Below are 19,612 nucleotides of genomic sequence, written 5' to 3' on the forward strand. Positions count from 1 at the left end.
ACCGTTTAATTTATTTTTGCTCTTTGTGTCATTGCGCGTAAAATTGTATTGTAAGATTATGCCCCCTTGGAGACACCCTGACATTTCAGAACTAGAAATAATAATGTATTTTATCTTATTCATATGTTATACAGTAGTGCATGTTTGATCCATGTGGGTAATTCCTAGCCTAATGATGTCACTGCTTTGTTTAGGAGACTTTACAATTGCCCCAAATAGGTGAATACACATGGCAGTGATGCATATAACATTTTGTTTATAAATCTTAAAAATTGAATTAAGCAATTTCCAAAATGTTAATGTGAATCACGAGAGAAAAAGCAATCAAGAAATGATTTAAAATTTGCTACTGTACACATGTAAGAATGTATTAAGAAGACTGAATCTTTATATTAAGCAGGTTAGATTTGGGGGGGGATGAATGTGGAGTATAAACATTTATAATTTGAATCATTTATTGTTATTAATTAATTTTAACTTGTCAATGAATACTACTTATTGATCCCAAGGTAGAAATATGACCTCTGATCGTATCTCAATAGATCATTTGTCAATTATGCAAGGTGTAATGTAATTTTTTTTAAGAATAACATTTTTTACCAGTTTATAAAAGTTTTTAGACACCCAAATTATATTTTGATTTTAATAGATTATTCGACAAGGAAGGGGGGGGGGGGGGGGAGAGAGAACAGTTTATATTTGAGTTTGTTTGGGAGTGGGGGTTCCAAGTCATATATTTGACAATTTTTTAATGTAATTTAAAATAAGACTAAGCCATACTACAGCCATGAACATGAATAGTATAGAACAAAACACAAACTAATACATGTACATGTATATATACATAGGAAGTATTACAAAACAGATGATTGATCTATATCTGGGTTCTTAAATTGAATCATATATCATGTACATATAATATTATTGTTTCTTTGTTCAAGGCATTTAAGATGGTATGTAGGTCATGATCCCAAGTGCTCTTCCTGAAATTATCAAATATCATAAAAACCATTGAGATCCCCACCTTAATCCAAAGATATTATTCCTCCTTAGGTCATGCAGGCGCATCAGATCATTATGGCATGTAAGTCATGAACCTAAGGGGTCATCCTGACCCCCTTAGAATCAGAAATTGTCAATTATCTTTAAATTATTGATGTTTGATGATCCTATCTCTATTTAATCTTTATTAATTATTAAGTCTCCTGAATGAAGTTTGGAGACTTATTGTTTTTGTACGGTTCTTAATACATGTATATATTCTTCATTTTCTTTTTCTTCTTTCCCGCTCTGAACTTGTTTCTCAGAGATGGCTGAACATAATTGTACAAAACTCTAGGATATGATAGGCCTGCAAATCTAGTTGTGCACCCTGGTTTGATTTTTCTCATTTTGGGTTAGACAACCACTTTTCGGGGTAGGGGGGGGGGGAGGGGGGGTGTCAAAAGGGTGTGGGGTCTAACATTGAACCTTGTAGAAAGAATCATAGACTCTATTGTAAATGGTAACTTGAAAACGGACAAAGATAATAATATAGGGTTTTCATAATCATATATTGGCTGTTACTGGCAATATATAGGGTTTATTAGATCTGACCCCTGGGGTCATCCCCACCCCCCAGGAATTTGAAATTACCATATATCTCAGAAACTGTTATAATCATGACCCCTAAACCATATATATTCATGTTTCTGATGTCAAGGGGCATCAAATGTTATGTAGGTCATAGGCCCTGTGGGTGGTCCTGACGCCCTCAAACAGCAAGTCCCTTAATATCTTCAAAACAGTTGAGATCCCCACCCTTAAACCATATATATTCTTGTACCTTGTGTCAAGGGGCATCAAACGGTATGTAGGTCATGGGCCCCGGGGGTTGTCATGACCCCCCTTGAACAGGAAGTGCACGAATATCTCGAAAACGGTTGAGATCCCCACCCCTTAACCATATATATTCTTGATCCTTAAAGGGCATCAAAAGGTATGTACCGGTAGGTAATGGGCCTCAGGGTTAAATTTAATTTTTCAAAACCGTATTAATGCACATCTATGGAACAGTTCCTTTCATATCCCAAGATATGATGTGTCTATCCATTAAATCATAAAAGGAGTTCTAGGATCTATGTTTTTTTTAAAGTGATAAACGTCAATTTTCTGCTACATTTTGACTCCCTGGATGAAATTTAAATTTTGAAAACCTTACTGCACATCTATAGAACAGTCCCTATCATATCCCAAGATATGATTGTCTATCCATTAAATCATAAGAGGAGCTCTTGGATCAATGTTTGATTTTTTAGTGATAAACGTCAATTTTCTGCTACTATTTGACTCCCAGGATGAAATTTAAATTTTTAAAACCTTATTGCACATCTATAGGACAGCCCCAATTATATCCCAAGAGATGATGTAGCTACTCCAAAAGTTGTAAGAGGAGTTCTGGGAACCATATTTTTTTTGCCAAAAAACGTCATTTTTTGTTGCCCACTGATCCCCTTAATTAAAAAAAAAATTCTGGAACCTGATCATGCCTCAATATGACACCCCCAATCATATTCTAGAAGATCATTTGGCTACTGCTTAAAAAAAATGACGTTTTTTAAACCAGTTTTTTTTGTAAAAAAACGTCATTTTTTAGCCATTAAATGACCCCCAGGACAAAATTGAAAATTCCGAAACCTTATTGCGCATCTATAGGATACCCTAAAACATATTCCAAAAGATGATTTGTCTACTTTTGAAAATGTAGGAGGAGTTCGAGGAAGAAGGTTTTTTGTGAAAAAACGTCATTTTTTACCAATTATTTGACCCCCAGGACTAACAGAGAATTTTTGAAACTTTTTTACAAAACAACATGATACCCCAAATCAAACTCCAAGAGTTCAGTTTGCTGGTTTATAAGATGTAAGAGCAGTTTGAGAAAGTAAAACGTGACAGACGGACGGACGGACGGACGGACGGACAGACGGACGGACGGACGGACGGACGGAACAGGGTAACAACAATATACCCGAACTTTCTTTAGAAAGTGCGGGTATAAATATAGTTTATATAAAGAAACGTTTGGTCCGGCGGTTTCAACTTTGAGACTTTACCGTTTAAAAACACTCAAAACCTATTCATATCACAAAGTTATTCCAATTATTACTTAACACCTAATACACAACTCAATGCATATAAAACCCATTTTTTTCAAAATTCTAATTGGAAAGAAATCATCATCATGAATGTGATATCTTTTGAAGCACCCATATCCGATATATAATAATAATATTCATTAAATGAAATTTATTGCAAATTTAATAATAATAGTGATTGAACAAATGTATATGCATGCAGGATAACTTGAAAATATTAAGTTTTCCCTACTGCATAGTTATGAGTTCTCCCTGGTACGACTTCTCCAGGGTACGATTTCTCTAGCATATGCCAGTAGGTGGCGGTATTTCGGAAATGCGGAAACGAAAGTGAAAGTAGGATTAGAAATCTGGCGACAAAAAAGCGCTGCAGCTATGCTTAGCGCTTTAAAAAGTAATGCAAAAACCTATTCACGCTTGTATGCATTTGAAATCATTCATAAATGCGATTTATAAGACGGAAACTTCAATCATGCAGTTCTTTCCATTCTTTCAACTCAAAAACAGGTGTAAAACCACAAGTTTAATAATAATATATGGATGAAATATTCAAAATTAAACATACCTTAATTATCCTTGAGAAAGAATATATCACAAATTACATAAATGCTATCATTTACAATTATAATGCTGTAAAGAAAACTTTCAAAATTTAAAACTAAAAAATATGCCTTTTTTCATTTTTTTGAATTAAATAATAGTTTATAAATAAAAATTGTATATTTATAAATATCAAATGTAGATCAGATTGCTTAATATATTTATTGACCATTTAGCCCCAATGATATGTTTTTTCTCTACATTTAAATTCCAGGTCTTACTTTATAGCAAATTTGATATCGTGAGGAATGAGTTCATGAGCGAGAATGCTCAAAACTGGACACAGAAGCATTAACAGAAAAAGTAGAGGAGAAAGAAGAAAGTTTCTTGCATGAAAAACTATATTCCTACATTACATTTTGCAGATTTGGTATTTTACGATACACGTGTTGCTTTATAAGAATATATGGGCATAAGTTATTTCAAAAGAAAACAAAAATTGTCTATTCATAAACCAAAATAAGTTTCATCTCCATAAATCTCACTGCTTACGTTACATTTGTAACTTCATTTTACGTATACGAGGGTTGTTCGGAAATTATTGAAACAACTCGAATATTTTCTTTTCTAATTGACGAATTTTGGTGAAAATTGGCATCGAACAAACAATAGAAATCTGACAACGACTTAACATTGAATTTTGACGTCAAGGCGGCGCATTGAAAACCGTCAAACTGGTGGAAATCTCAGAAGAAGACCGTTTAAGGCCACGCAATTGCTTTAAAAACTATGCGATGACAAGACAAGGTATAGAGCTTCAGTTCATCATATTTTTTTCACTGATTGTTTAACTAGAATTAGGCCAAAGGGATTAATTATCAAGTACTTTCGACACGCTAACTGTTGTCAACAGTTCTAAAATATATAAAAAATGACTGCAGGAGACATTCACAGTAATTAGACTTTCGGGTAAAAATAACTCGATTTTTCCTTCAAAAAACCAAGAATGAGAGAAAATGTGAATGATGACATCTTGAAATGAAAACAAAAGATGAGAAATAAAGAATAGTTCTTATTTCCGTTCGTTTGTAAGGTGTTTAAAACACATGAGCAATAAGAAGCGTTAAAATGACGTTGCAAAAAGTTTGCGGTTGCGCCGGGTCACTGGACGAAGGCACGTTGGCCAGCTTACCAGGAATGATCTACATGTATTCATGCCATGGACAAGAAACTTTTCACATTGATAATCTCTATCCTGATTTACTTTTTGGTGAAATTTCAAGAGTTTATCTTTTTTACTAAAAGAATAAGAGAAGATGTCTCAATAATTTCCGAACAACCCTCGTAAATGTATATTATTATTCAATTAGCGGAGAACAGAAAACAAATAACTCAGACTAGACGTGACAATACAATTAACAAGGGCGGGATCAAAATTGATTGCTGGGAATTGTTTCCAGCACTAGGCCAATGAAATTAACAATAGATTTTTTTCCAACCGCCTTCTGGGTTGTTTCTGAAAGATACCCTTTATATCACTTAAAGCATTCGAGACAAGTTAATTTTAAATTATTCCAAAGACCTTCGTAGATGGTAAATCTGATTCTGAAGAGAGTCGTTGTTGAAGACAAATTCTCTACAAGACCGTTGTTTTTCTCATAAGAAAATGGCAATCAGTCCAACGCTGATTTTTAGCTGTATGTCAGTTGGTGTTGTTCTTGGTATAGGAGTCCTGATTTTAATTCTCTGGATCTGCGTCAGGAACACCGAGGACCCGGATGCATCTTGTGTGCAACAAAGCAGCCTCGATAGTAGTAAGTGTTCGAATTGTTTCATCAGGCAATCAATGTAAACGTGGGAAAAATATATTATGAAATTCTCACTTTTTATTTCATTTTTTTTTTTAAATTTTACTCGTTTAATCTTTTAGTTTCATTAAATTTATTATATCATCACTCCCATTCCTAAATCACTTTATCTTCACTTTACTCATTTTATTTGGCAATTTTGGTCACAATATTTTGGTTTTAGTTTTAAAAAATTGTATTTTCATTACTAATGCAAAAACGCAACGAAGGTTGTTTTATTTTTTATCAAGATATTCAGTCTGTGTAAGCGTAGTTGTATGAATAAACATTTGAGGACAGAATGGTTTTAATAACATTGACCATGCCCCGATGATATATGTGTGTATACTATGTGTATATATTTCATTTTAGTGTTTAATATGTGTTTATGTGTTTATTTCTGTATTCCAGTGCTGGATAAAGGAAGACGAATAGATAATTTCCAAAGAAAAAGCAACAAACCATTAGAATAAAGTTTTGTGTCATTGTTCAGATTTTCTGTCTACATTGTAAGCTTATCTATAAGTTTTATTTGATAAACATTGCCGAATTCATTGACATTGTCTCATAAAAACAAATCTTAGAGAATGCCAGATATTCAATATCATACCATTAATCATGCACAGTTTTGTCATTAAAAACAAGATGAACTGATGGCTGGTTGGTCAACAAAATATGCACCAGATTCACGGCAGAACTCTCCGATTAATGGAGTTCAAAATAACCTAAGAATAACCCAACCTCTTGAAATAAGTAGGTGGTCAACCAATTAGCCATCGGATTTACCTAAAAAAAAAAAGTCGAATATTTACAATCCATTTAAACAGAGCTCTCTAAATCAAGGAGATTAATAAGGGCTGCAAATAGTCAATACTATCTATCATTCTTAGCTAAACCGCATGGAAAGGTCACATTTTGTCACCTTTCTTTCAATTTTTTCAGTGACTTTTAGTGTGACCTTTCGTGTGACCTTTCAGTGACCTTTCATTTGACCTTTCAGTCATCTTTGTGTCAGCAATGTGTAGACTTGTTTTTGTCCATTAGTCAAACAGGTAGGGCATTTTATTTTTTATATAATCATCTAAATTACTGCGCATGCTCAACTTATATACCCAACTTTAAGCAGTGTCCACATAAGGTCGGTTTTTAGTATGATTTAGAGTACATTCAACCTCACCAGCTGTTTTCATTGATTCAAATTTTTTGATATAGTTTTTTGGTATTGTGTCCAGTATGTTGATTTATATTTGTAAAACTGTGTTATATATATATTGCTCTTGCACATGTATGCGTTTTCGATAAAACAAACTTATGAAAGGATGTTTTGGAAAACTTATTAGTAGATTGCATAGTCCTTTAAAATGTCATACATTATTAGCGTAGCAAATTGTTTTCAGAAACTAAATCATTGTATATGATGTAATAATCATTTCATTAATTTTTTATTATAGAAATGTTGTTATTGATTTCGTATAAAGTCTGATATGTTAATATCTTAAAGTTTCCGATATCTTCCTATGGAGGTATTTATCTTTAGATTGCATTGTCCTCTATATGTAAATGTCATACAAAATTACCCTGGACAATTGTTTACAAATGCTAAATCATTGTATATACGATGTTATAGTTATTTCAATTAATTTTGGATTATAGAAGAGTCATGGTTGTTTTGTAAGACATCTTTTCGACCGAATTTTGATATGTCGGTCTCTAAAATCACATGTTGACATCAATTGTACACGTGAAAACTTTTAATTAAGTAATACAATTACCACTCAGTTCGACTAACACCGGATCCCTTTTAGCGCTATTGTGAAAACTGGGGGGTGGATGGAAGTTCTTAATCAAACTTCATTTATTGACATTGTATGAAGTATTCTACGGGTTTTTTTTAATTAATTGACTACGAACATGCATCATCTGTTGCAACAGGTCTTCTTAATACATTTTGTACAGAATATATTCACGGATCACATGTATGTGAAAATTAAAGACTATTTTTTGAATGCGCTGAAACCATTGGTCATTTATTTTTCACCTCCTTGCAGGCGACTGTGTGCTTCTAGTTTCCAAGTTTTTTGAATATTTAAATCACACGCTTGCACGTGAGAGATTTTGGCCCCTCTTAATTTCATTGGAAGGAGATGTGAAAATGTGTTTGAGTTCTACTTTTAAGGTTCTAAGAAACCCTTTTACTATATTACAGGGCTTTTTTCTTCAGATTTTTTTCAGTTCCTTTATATCCTTACATGTAAATCTAAGAAATGAATTTAATTAATGTTCTTCAAATATACATTTTTTATAACACGGAATTCATTAATATCTGTAATAATACACACTGCATCAATACATATCGCATTATTATGACATAGGTGAGTTATGCTAAGACATATACAATATTGATCCTTAACCTTAATTCTTAATTAAATTATTAAGCAAGAAGCTTAACTGTTCGATTGGAACTGTTAAAATCGACTGTTAAAAAAACTGTTTACCGGTGACGTCACATTCCGCAAAAACGAGTTATTGCATTAGAAGGGATATAACAAACCAGTTGTTGCCTTCGGCCTTGCGAGGCTGTCTGACAGATCAACTATTGCCCTCGACCCAAGTCAACAACTGTTTATTATTTCTATCTTATATGCAAGTGTAGGATGCATTTAAAATTACTGTAAAAGCTTATATTGCAGCGTATAAATGTTTTGAAATATGCAGCCTGATATTGCTTTTACTAATGAAGGTAAACCAAACATGTATTTGGCTTAAACCTTTTTTTTTTTTATAAATATCGTAATTTCAAATAAAATAAAACTGAAATTACTAAACAATTTGACTTCTCCTTTTATTGATTTAAAGACGGTATTTCTTGTTCTAAAATAATTTCTTTACAGTCTGAGGTGTGTGTGCATTATAAAGTGGCATTGGACACCTTTGTATGGTGATGGACTTCGTAAAGATGTCTCGAAATAAACAAATAAGCTACTAATCTCGATTTAATTAGTTCGAATCTGTCTGGGGTCTATATATATTTTACATTTCCAAACATTATTAAAACGTAATTTTTGGTCAAATGCAGTTAAATTTTAAAATTTATAACCGGAGAAAGTATAATGAATATAATGAACATTAAGTCCATTATTATCGACGGGTGTGCCATACCATCTTTAAACTGCATGGTCGAATTTTTTCGCTCTTACGGTATCAAATAATTTTCAACCAATTATCTTAGAAAGTGATAGACTTTCGCTTATTAACACCAGCAGAATTGGTCTCCTTTCAAAGTTAGAATAAGTAAACAAAATAATTTCTTTATAAAAAAAACACAAACCAAACTGCATCATTTGAATGTTGAGAAAAGGGAGCCGTTTGGCTTCGTCCCCCTAACGATTGGGTTTATTTAACCCGCATGCTTCGCAATAGAGAGGTTGAGATTTCAAACGTGTACGGGTACGTGTACGTGAACTAGTGGAATCACCTAAATTCTTTGCATATTACGTCATCAGTTTTTGTGATGACATGGTTTCTACACTTTCTCTAAACTTGTAGAGTATCGTCTACACGTAAGTACAAACTTGAAGCTTTTTACTACAAATAAAATCTTATTGATGAGTGAATGTATTCTTGTAATACATTATAGAGGTTTCTAAACTTCGTTTGCATGAAAATTGGTCAGAAATTTACCATTTATTTGGAATTAACTAAATAAATTCATGTCACAAAACGGCGTCGATTTACGTACACGTTTGTATCCTACAAGTTCAGATATCTGAACTGATACATTACAAAAACGTGTACGTGTAGTTTTAACACACGTACGCGTACCCGTACACGTTTAAAGGGGCATGGTCATGATTTTGGTCAAAAATTATTTTTCCGATTTTAATGTTTTCAATGCTTTAGTAAGGCATTTTTTATATGCAACCTAAATTTGAGTGTCATTCTTTGAGTTATAAGCAAATTACAGAGCTTACAATTCTTTACTATGTAAACAAAGCTTTTGTTTACGATTTGAATATTGACGTGAAAAGCTCAATTTTAAACCTCAAATGAATGTATTAAACATTAGGAACTGTTTTTATACTTTAAATGATTAAGAAGATAAACAAATCAGCTAAAAAAAGATTGTTTATTGGTATATTGAACCTATGTAAACAAAAACAGGGCACGAGCCTAGTTTACATAACAAAGAATTGTGAGCTCTGTATCTTGCTTATAACTTCATGAAAGATTCTAAAATTTCATTGAATCATTAGAAATGCATTTCTAAAGTATTGTAAATAATTAAAATAGAAAAATAGAATTCGACCAAAATCGTGACCATGCCCCTTTAAAATCTTAACCTCTCTATTCTATTTTATATGACCAAAACAATGATATTCGCATCAAAGGGTAGTTAAAATCAAATTAAATATAAGTATGTAAAAATTAAGTGACGTTTTAATGTATAAATGTCGTCATAAAAATTGCCTTATTTTGAAAAATCAATGTTTTGAAGCAAACTATTGGTGTTTTTCGACGGCTTTTCGTTTTCGACTGGGGAGCATCGAGCGCATGTTTCCTCTTTTGTACAATTTTTTACTTTGATTTGAATAATTATAAGAACAAAAACATATGCAAAGATTTTAAAGGCAAAATATGAAGGAAAAATGAAAATATTTTCAATTGTTTGCCAAATGGCGGGAATATGCGCATTTTTGTGACGTCATAGATGAACAGCTACTGGACAATGATGATGAATATTAAGATAAATGTAGTTGACATCCTCTGTATAATGTTTTATGAAGATTTAATTTCGATACGATACTATTAGATTGGTTAACATTTGGGGCAGATACTTGACTATACTACATGCAGTCCTTTATATGACACAGAAAAAATCATAGAGTCTGTATCAATCAGACGGTGACATCATTAGACTAAGTATGGGATAGACAGTCTAATTAAAGTTAAAAACAAGCATCGCAGCCAACAGTCTAGGTAATGTGTGATTAAACTATAGACCGTTCATCCCACCGAACAGAAAACAAACACTTACTCGTGAGTAACATCCGACAAAATTTATTTGATTATGCATGTGTAAACAACCAGACTTTTGAGATTACGCTTTATTCCAGTAGGTTATATATATATGTGTCGTTCCTACAAATACATGATATAAATAATTACTCAACTGTAATTATACATGTCGTAATATAACATTTCATTTATAAGCACGTAAATTTAGGTAAGTATAAAATTATCTGTTAAAATATATTCGTATTAAACAAGAATTAAATAGATGCAAACATTTAAATATAATTCTTTCTCTCTACTTATTCATGTAAGTATTATGTACCATACTACTGAAATTATCAAATAAATATGGACATAGTCTACAGTAGTTATCAATTATAATATGCTAGTACAAATGATAATATATACATACCCTAAGTAAGGGTGGGACAGAGCGTATAGTAACTCCTTATAGGTAGTTATACTATGTATGTCGGCTACACACACCTGTTAATAAATAATATCGTTTTGTACTAATACCATATATATTTCTAAAATTCAAAAATAAAATGCAATATCCACGTGCATATATACTCTTAAGTATCATATTAATAATAAATAAATAATCCTAAATAATCCTTTTTATGTTATTCTATAAATCTGACAAATTGATCAAACCGGTTTACGTTCTGTGATACAATTTAAAAATAACTTTATCTTCTAAATTCATTCCTAAATAATTCATATATAAAGGTATAAGCTATTCTAACAACTTATCATGTTATACATACATACAGACATAAAATTTCAATTGTATTCTTACTTACATTCAAATGATGTGTCCCGGTCGAGAGCAATTTTCAAATGGCTGTAAGTTAGCGACCGGAAGTTTTAGAACAAAGAAAATCTTATATTACCAAAAAATCTAAAAATGATTTATATATATTAAAGAAAAATATAAGTAATCTGAGGTTTATCCAATAAAACAACTATCTTAATTTGTTTAGCGTGAAAAATATCGAAATAATATTTATATGAAAACATCCATTGACTAAAGGACTATCTTTAAAAAACTTATATAAGCAGTGCGACACATAGACTAGTGGGTAAGTCACCCGATTAACACACGATAGGTACGCGGTTCGACACCCCGTCACGGCTGTAACTTTTTATCTTAATCTAATACTTTCTACATTGAAAATGATACAAAAAAATAAATATTTTTTAAACACATCTGTTACATATTCCCCCTGTTTAACATTGCTTTACACTGCAATGAATAAATTACTGAATTAAATATATCAATAAATAATAAACAGTCACTCTACCATTCATACTCTACATAAATAAAATCAATCTAGTATTTATACTGAGCCCACGCTTGGGTGAGTGTAGAAGCCAAAGAAGCACCGAGATTCGCAACAGCCTGACTTAACTGTTGAAAATCGTGTACATCTTCTGTTACTGTTTGAGATCTGATGGCGGAAGTTGGTAAGTGGTGAAGATTGGAATGTTTTCCAGCAGTGCTGCGCGTTGTACGTCTAGGTTGTACTGAGGGTGCTACCGATGTATCCGGTAAAGACAATTCGGTCTCTTCAACATCATTATCACTTGCTGGATCACAATTTTGCACATTTTTAAGAATAAACACACGGTTTTCACTTTCAGAATCGGAATCAGAAATAGTTGAATCACTGTCATCTTCTGAATACACAATTTCACCCGTGTCTAGGATTTCTCTTCGTGTGACGTTTCTTGTTGGTCCAGAACCATCCACAATTTGAATAGTGTACACGTTATCACCTGGAGCACCAACAACTCGATACGGCGTTGAATCCCACGTATCTTGAATTTTGCTTCTACCGATTACTCTTTTTCTGAGTAGAATACGTGATCCAATGGCAATTTCACTCTGCTTTGTGGAACGATTGTAATGTTTATTTCTCCGTTTTGCATTGTCTTCTAAATTCTTCTTTGCTTGTTCCATAACGTGACTCATACGTTGTTTATGTTTTACGATATATTCGTCCACCGTTGCAGAAGAGTTGTCGTCACCAAGGCCAAGGAAATGATCAATTGGGAGTGTTGGCTCTCTACAAAACATTAAGAAATATGGGGTGTAACCCGTTGATGAATGGATTGTAGAATTATAAACATAAACAAGTTCAGGTAAATATTCAGGCCATTTTCGTTTCTGTTCCGCTGTTAAAGTTCGGAGTAAATTGTGCATTGTTCTGTTGTACCGCTCAACTTGACCATTTCCCTCTGGGTGGTACGGTGTTGTTCGACTTTTCGAAATGTTATAAATTTTACAGAGTTCTTGAATTATGGCACTTTCGAAATTTCTGCCCTGATCACTATGGATTCTTCTGGGAATTCCATAACGGAAAAACCATTCTTTGGTTAAAACTTTCGCTACTGTTGTTGCCTTTTGATCTCTTGTTGGAACAGCCTGTGTAAACTTCGAAAAAATATCAGTCATGACGAGAACGTTCTCTCTACCATCTGATGCTGGCTCAAGTAGGGTAAAGTCAATGGCTAATATATCTAATGGTTTGAACGCAAGCAGATTTCCAATTGGAGGTTTCACAGAAGGAAGTGGTGCTTTAGAGATCAGACATCTTTCACATTTTTTACAAAACTCTTCAACATCATTTTTCATGGTCACCCAGTAGCATCTTTTCTGAACAAGAGACAAAGTTCTCTCTACACCTTGATGTCCAGCGTGACTGTGTAGGGATTCTAAAACATGTTGCTTCAATGATGTTGGATGAAGTACTTGTCTACATGGCCCAGTTTCTCCATCTGTATATCTGTAGATCACATCCTCCTCAATCTGTAGTTTGTCCATATGTTTCAATAACTTCCTAACATTTTTGTTTTCTCTCTTCAGGTCTTCTATGGTAGGTTTTACATCATTTTTTATCCAGTAGCGAACACGACTAAGTAAAGGGTCAGATGTTTGTAGCGATGCTATTTCTGTGTGTTCGTATTCAGGTAACGTATTGGTTGCGTCTACAGTCTCTGTTTGCATGAATCGAACATGTGCATGAGATATTTCAGTATCTTTCCTGCGAATATCCATTAAAGTAGAGCCTTTCGTTATCGTCTGAAGTACAGACTCAGAATTGCATGTAACAGTTCTTATTTTGGGTACTGGTTTACGGCTTAATGCATCAGCATTGCGGTTAACTTTTCCAGAACGGAACTTGACCTCAAAATCGAACTGAGCAAGTTGGCTAGCCCATCGTGTTTCTGTGGCTCCTAATTTCGCAGTTTGAAGATAACTGAGCGGATTATTATCCGTGTAAACGACAAATTTTGCACCAAGTAAATAGTCTCTAAATTTCTCTGTCACGGCCCACTTTAAAGCTAGTAGTTCCAATTTCATCGAACTATAGTTTTCCATGTTTCGTTCTGTGGGTCGCAAAGTCCTTGATGCATACGCAATGACAACGTGACCGTGTTGCTGTTCTTGTGACAAGACGGCGCCTAATCCGTCAAAACTAGCATCTGTCTCTAATATAAATTTTTTCTTAAAATCTGGATAACCTAGGATCGGTGACGAGATAAGTTTTTCTTTTAGTGCATTAAAAGAAGAATCGCATTCAGTTGTCCATGACTCTTGGAATGGTTTTGTTATCTTCTTGTGTCCACTTTTGTTGTTATGGGTTAGACTGTGTAATGGTCTAGCGATTTTCGAGAAGTCCTTCACAAATCGTCTATAATACCCTGCTAGACCAAGAAATGATCTGAGTTCCTTTTCTGTGGTTGGTGTTGGCCATGATTTGATTGCTTCTGTTTTCTCAGGATCTGTGGAAATCCCTTTCTCGGAAACTACGTGTCCAAGGTATTTAACTGATGTATTAAAAAAACTGCATTTGGTTGGTTTCATTTTCAATCCATGGGATTTGAGTTTTGTAAAGACAATATCTAAACGGCGTAAATGTTCATCGACTGTGTTTGAAAAGACGAGAATGTCATCTAAATAAAGAAGTAAGATTTCAAAATTTTCCTCTGAGAAACAAGCTTCCATGAGTCTTTGAAAAGTGGCAGGACTATTGCACAATCCAAACGGCATTCTTAAGTATTCATAAAGGCCACCCGTACCGACACGAAAAGCTGTTTTCTCTATCGACTCTTCATCCATAGCCACTTGGTGGTATCCCTGTGCAAGGTCAATCGAACTAAAATATTTTGCTCCGTGTAAGACATCCAACGTTTCGTCGATCCTTGGGAGAGGATAAGCGTCTTTAATGGTCTTTTTATTCAGTTCTCTGTAGTCCACGCAAAGACGAAGGCTTTTATCTTTCTTTCGTACTATTACTACAGCTGACGCAAAGGGACTACTGCTTTTCCGTATTACTCCACTGTCTAAAAGTTTCTTGATATGTTGTTTAACTTCATCGATTTGATGTGGAGGTATTCGACGGTGTGGAAGTCTGATTGGTACATCATCTTTGAGTTTGATGGCATGTTTCACTGCTTCGGTGTAACCAAGATCATTGTCATCTTTGCTAAAGGTTTCGCGATGCTTTCGTAAAAGACTATCGAATTTTCCTTTTTGATCTTCAGTGAGGATTACGTCTCCCATCTTTACTTTCAAGTGATCGTTGTAATCGTCTGAGATTGGGATATCGTCTGATGTTCTTGTCTTTATCTTACGTATTACAACTTCTGTTTCATGTATATCAATGTCATATTCGTCGTTGGTAGATTGAATGACATCTACTTTGTGAAGCGTCCCAATTCTGCTCTTGGGTTTCAACCACGTGTCTTCATCTCCAATATTTAGCACTCTTACTGGTACTTTGCCACAGTCTATCGTTCCTAAGGTATCAATAACCATTATGTTTCTTGGAAGTGATCCAAACGTTCCTGATATGGCTTGGACTGCTGCCGTATACGGTTTATTCTTCTTATTCTGTTTTGTCGATCCGATGACAACTTTCATAGATTTAGCTGGTATACAGATATCAGATCGTCCTGCAACTTTCACAAAACTTATTTTGTCATCGCCCGTAGATAGGTCGAGTGCAGTGGTCGTTATTTTCCAAGAGTCTTTTTCTGATTCATTTTCAAATTTGAATGTACCATCTTTAATGAGATTATGAACTTGCTTTAAAATGTTACAACCAAGGATTCCGTCTGTTGTTTCTTCATCATTGACTTTAGAAACAAGAAAACCAACATCATGTAAAACACACCCACCCAGATCAACGTCTACTTCTACAAAACCAAGGTAAGGTATTTGCAAATTATTGGCAGCTACAAGTTTCAGAAAAGGACGGGTGTCACTAAGTTTTAAGTCGGAAAGGTAAGTATTGTAAAATTTTGATGTTATAGTAGACACTTCAGATCCTGTGTCTAATTGACACAAAAAGTTATTTCCATTTATCTTGACATTTGTTGAAGGACATTTTCTTTAAGATTGTTTAGCGATTGTTTGGAGTCTTCTTGGTGTCCCTCACCAGTTCGACTCGTCACTGAGAGGGTTGGGCTTTTGGGTCGTCCAGAGAAATCTTCCTTGCCGTTGCTGAAAGTTTTGGACAATCAGGTTTCTTGTGACCCTCTTCGTGACAGTGATAACATGTGATGGTATTGGATCTGCCTAAACTACGTCTATATCCTCGTCCTCTGCTTCTACCTCTATCGGAATGAATGCCGCGTCCTCTGTAATGAAACTGTTGCCGGGGTACCATTTGTGTGAGGAAATCAATTTGTTTCTGCTGTTTTTCAAGAAGCTCTTGTTGTTTCTTAATCACCTCCAGAATATCATTGCTTTGAGTTTCTGGCGTTGTTTCTTCAATTGAAACTTTATTGATTGAAGCAGCGCTTTTCGACGAATTTGGCTGTCGGTCATCAACCCATAATAGCACACGTCCGCGAAATTCTATAAAGGGCATTGATGGATTTTCCATGGAAAACCTTCGTAGTTCCCTCTTGAGTTGATAATCTCTTACACCATCAATAAACTTTTCAGTCAGAATTTTCTCATTGTTTGAACTGTCACCCCCTTCTTTCTTGTTAATACTGTGCATAAGTTTCATTAAGGATAGGGAATATGTTTCTAAACTTTCATTCTCTGTTTGCTCTCTCTCATAAAATTTGTGTCTGAGTTGGGCCAAATTGTCTTGAATTTTAAATGTTTCTTCAACAATTTTCAATATGTCATCCGCTGTTTTTTTTATATCGGATGGACGCATTCGGATTTCCGTTTTAGCATTTCCAGTGAGGTGGTCCAATACAAACTCAATTTTCTCATCATTTGTTGGAATATTTACAATATGATCTCTCATGTCTGTTACCCAATCTTCGACATCTGGATCAGAGTCTTTGACGGGTCTTCCAGCTAACTTGGGGAGTTTTCGTTCGGATTTTATGTAGACAGGCGGTGTTGATTTGGATGTAGCCGCTTGCCTCGCTTCAACATGAAGAAGTTTTATCCGCAATTGTTCTATTTCTTCTTTCAGCTTTTCTTCCATTTTTATGGCGTATGTTTATTTCTTTATTAAACAAAATATATTTAGAAATGTTCAAAAGTTAATAAATATGTACAATCATTCAACTGAAAAATCTGTAAGCTCTGTTGTCCACGACACCATTGGGGAAATCATCAGGCATCTGGCGATCCCACTTCTGACACCATTGTAAACAACCAGACTTTTGAGATTACGCTTTATTCCAGTAGGTTATATATATATGTGTCGTTCCTACAAATACATGATATAAATAATTACTCAACTGTAATTATACATGTCGTAATATAACATTTCATTTATAAGCACGTAAATTTAGGTAAGTATAAAATTATCTGTTAAAATATATTCGTATTAAACAAGAATTAAATAGATGCAAACATTTAAATATAATTCTTTCTCTCTACTTATTCATGTAAGTATTATGTACCATACTACTGAAATTATCAAATAAATATGGACATAGTTTACAGTAGTTATCAATTATAATATGCTAGTACAAATGATAATATATACATACCCTAAGTAAGGGTGGGACAGAGCGTATAGTAACTCCTTATAGGTAGTTATACTATGTATGTCGGCTACACACACCTGTTAATAAATAATATCGTTTTGTACTAATACCATAAATATTTCTAAAATTCAAAAATAAAATGCAATATCCACGTGCATATATACTCTTAAGTATCATATTAATAATAAATAAATAATCCTAAATAATCCTTTTTATGTTATTCTATAAATCTGACAAATTGATCAAACCGGTTTACGTTCTGTGATACAATTTAAAAATAACTTTATCTTCTAAATTCATTCCTAAATAATTCATATATAAAGGTATAAGCTATTCTAACAACTTATCATGTTATACATACATACAGACATAAAATTTCAATTGTATTCTTACTTACATTCAAATGATGTGTCCCGGTCGAGAGCAATTTTCAAATGGCTGTAAGTTAGCGACCGGAAGTTTTAGAACAAAGAAAATCTTATATTACCAAAAAATCTAAAAATGATTTATATATATTAAAGAAAAATATAAGTAATCTGAGGTTTATCCAATAAAACAACTATCTTAATTTGTTTAGCGTGAAAAATATCGAAATAATATTTATATGAAAACATCCATTGACTAAAGGACTATCTTTAAAAAACTTATATAAGCAGTGCGACACATAGACTAGTGGGTAAGTCACCCGATTAACACACGATAGGTACGCGGTTCGACACCCCGTCACGGCTGTAACTTTTTATCTTAATCTAATACTTTCTACATTGAAAATGATACAAAAAAATAAATATTTTTTAAACACATCTGTTACACATGTAAAGTTAAATTGTATCAATTTTAAATTAGTTACAGGGAAAATGCATCAATATTTCCATCGACAGAAATAAAAGATAATATACAAGATGATACTTTGCCATTAAGTTACCTGAATGTTAACTGACAGGTTTGGAATGGTGACTGAAGAGGATACAGTTATGCAATTCTGTCACCATTCGAACCATTTTATAATTAACAGGTGTTTGGACTGTGGGTAGTTGTGTCAGACAGAATTTGAGGTAGGCTTGTGTATTTCACCTCTGGCCAATCAGGCATCGCTCTTTGAAATTAACAAGATTTGTCTGGCTTTTGAGCCAAGACAACGCAAACTGTGCATGTTTCACTTGAAACCAGTGTCATAACTAACTTGTTTTGACATTCAGGTACTTAAATGACAAAATTTGCAAATGTTAATTAACACTCAAAGAATGTGCACGTGTTTAATAAATAATTATTTTCGTAAAAACTAATTATGTCCTGTTACATATTTTTTTAAGCAATTATTTGGATTCCGTTGGGGACGCATTTTCTTTCCTTTTTTTTCTTCTTCTTTGTTTTTCTTCTTTTTTTTTACTAAGTTGGGATTAGACACTGATATATATTTTTAGGTAACTGTAAAGTTTTGAAAATGTATACATTAAAATTAGTAAAAAATATAAAAATAATTCAGCCAAAAGAGGAGCACAATTTGTGTCCGTTGGAATTCCGACTAATTGTTGGAATATTTGGTCTTCAAACTCTACACAGATGTTGTCTAACAGAAAATTCACACACCTCTTTAATGTAAACATTAGATCTAGAGTACTTGTGTGTACAGTCAGAATGGCTTTTAAAATTATTATTTTGTAGATTTCCAATGACAAGGTAAGAAATTTTACCAGTCCCATTTGTATTCAAGAAACAACTATCGAGGATTTTAAAAAAGCCTAGAATTTAATTAGTAATGGGGGAATGGTTGTCTAAAGCGTTGAAACATTGTACGTTTTGATGTTATTGATTTAGGTAAGATTTTGTGATCTCAAAGTTTTGGATAATTCTTACGAGTTTTTAAGTAAATATATCTGATTAACATCGCTACTACCTAGAGTATATTGTTGTATAGTACTTTTAAAGTTTCTCCTTCACTATACTCAGTTGTAAGAATTCTGGTAAGGAGTAGTAGAACATTTACTGGAATCTGCTGTATATCTTTGAGTTTTTTGGGGGGTATATCGTTTGTATTTTTCGGGATCTAGTATAAATACGAAAATCAAATTCATTTCATTTATTTGGGACATTAAAGATATC

At 33.5% G+C, this 19,612-nt stretch overlaps 1 protein-coding gene and 1 long non-coding RNA gene across 3 annotated transcripts; both read right to left on the reverse strand.

Annotated features, from left to right (window-relative positions):
- Positions 1-10,595: 10,595 nt before the first annotated feature.
- Positions 10,596-12,424, reverse strand: LOC128162404 (uncharacterized). Its single transcript, XR_008240653.1, has 3 exons — positions 11,341-12,424; positions 10,947-11,020; positions 10,596-10,660 (listed from the first exon to the last, which is right to left on the reverse strand). It is a non-coding gene; the product is annotated as an uncharacterized LOC128162404 (long non-coding RNA).
- Positions 12,425-15,942: 3,518 nt separating this feature from the next.
- LOC128163584 (zinc finger CCHC domain-containing protein 12-like) lies at positions 15,943-18,310 on the reverse strand. Of its 2 annotated transcripts, XM_052827212.1 has the most exons (3): positions 17,907-18,310; positions 17,513-17,586; positions 15,943-17,226 (listed from the first exon to the last, which is right to left on the reverse strand). In XM_052827212.1, exon 3 carries the CDS (start codon positions 16,996-16,998, stop codon positions 15,997-15,999), a length of 1,002 nt encoding a protein of 333 aa, XP_052683172.1. In that variant the 5' UTR covers positions 16,999-17,226; positions 17,513-17,586; positions 17,907-18,310; the 3' UTR covers positions 15,943-15,996. The 2 variants fall into 2 exon arrangements, with proteins under 2 accessions (XP_052683172.1, XP_052683171.1); XM_052827211.1 differs by having other exon boundaries at positions 17,513-18,310.
- Positions 18,311-19,612: the final 1,302 nt, after the last annotated feature.

Source organism: Crassostrea angulata, chromosome 9, assembly GCF_025612915.1.
Source record: "Crassostrea angulata isolate pt1a10 chromosome 9, ASM2561291v2, whole genome shotgun sequence".
In the NCBI taxonomy this organism is placed as follows: Eukaryota; Metazoa; Mollusca; class Bivalvia; order Ostreida; family Ostreidae; genus Magallana; species Magallana angulata.

Coding starts and splice junctions, on each gene's coding strand:
- LOC128163584 (XM_052827212.1), bottom strand. CDS start 16,998: ATGGAAGAAAAGCTGAAAGAAGAAATAGAACAATTGCGGATAAAACTT.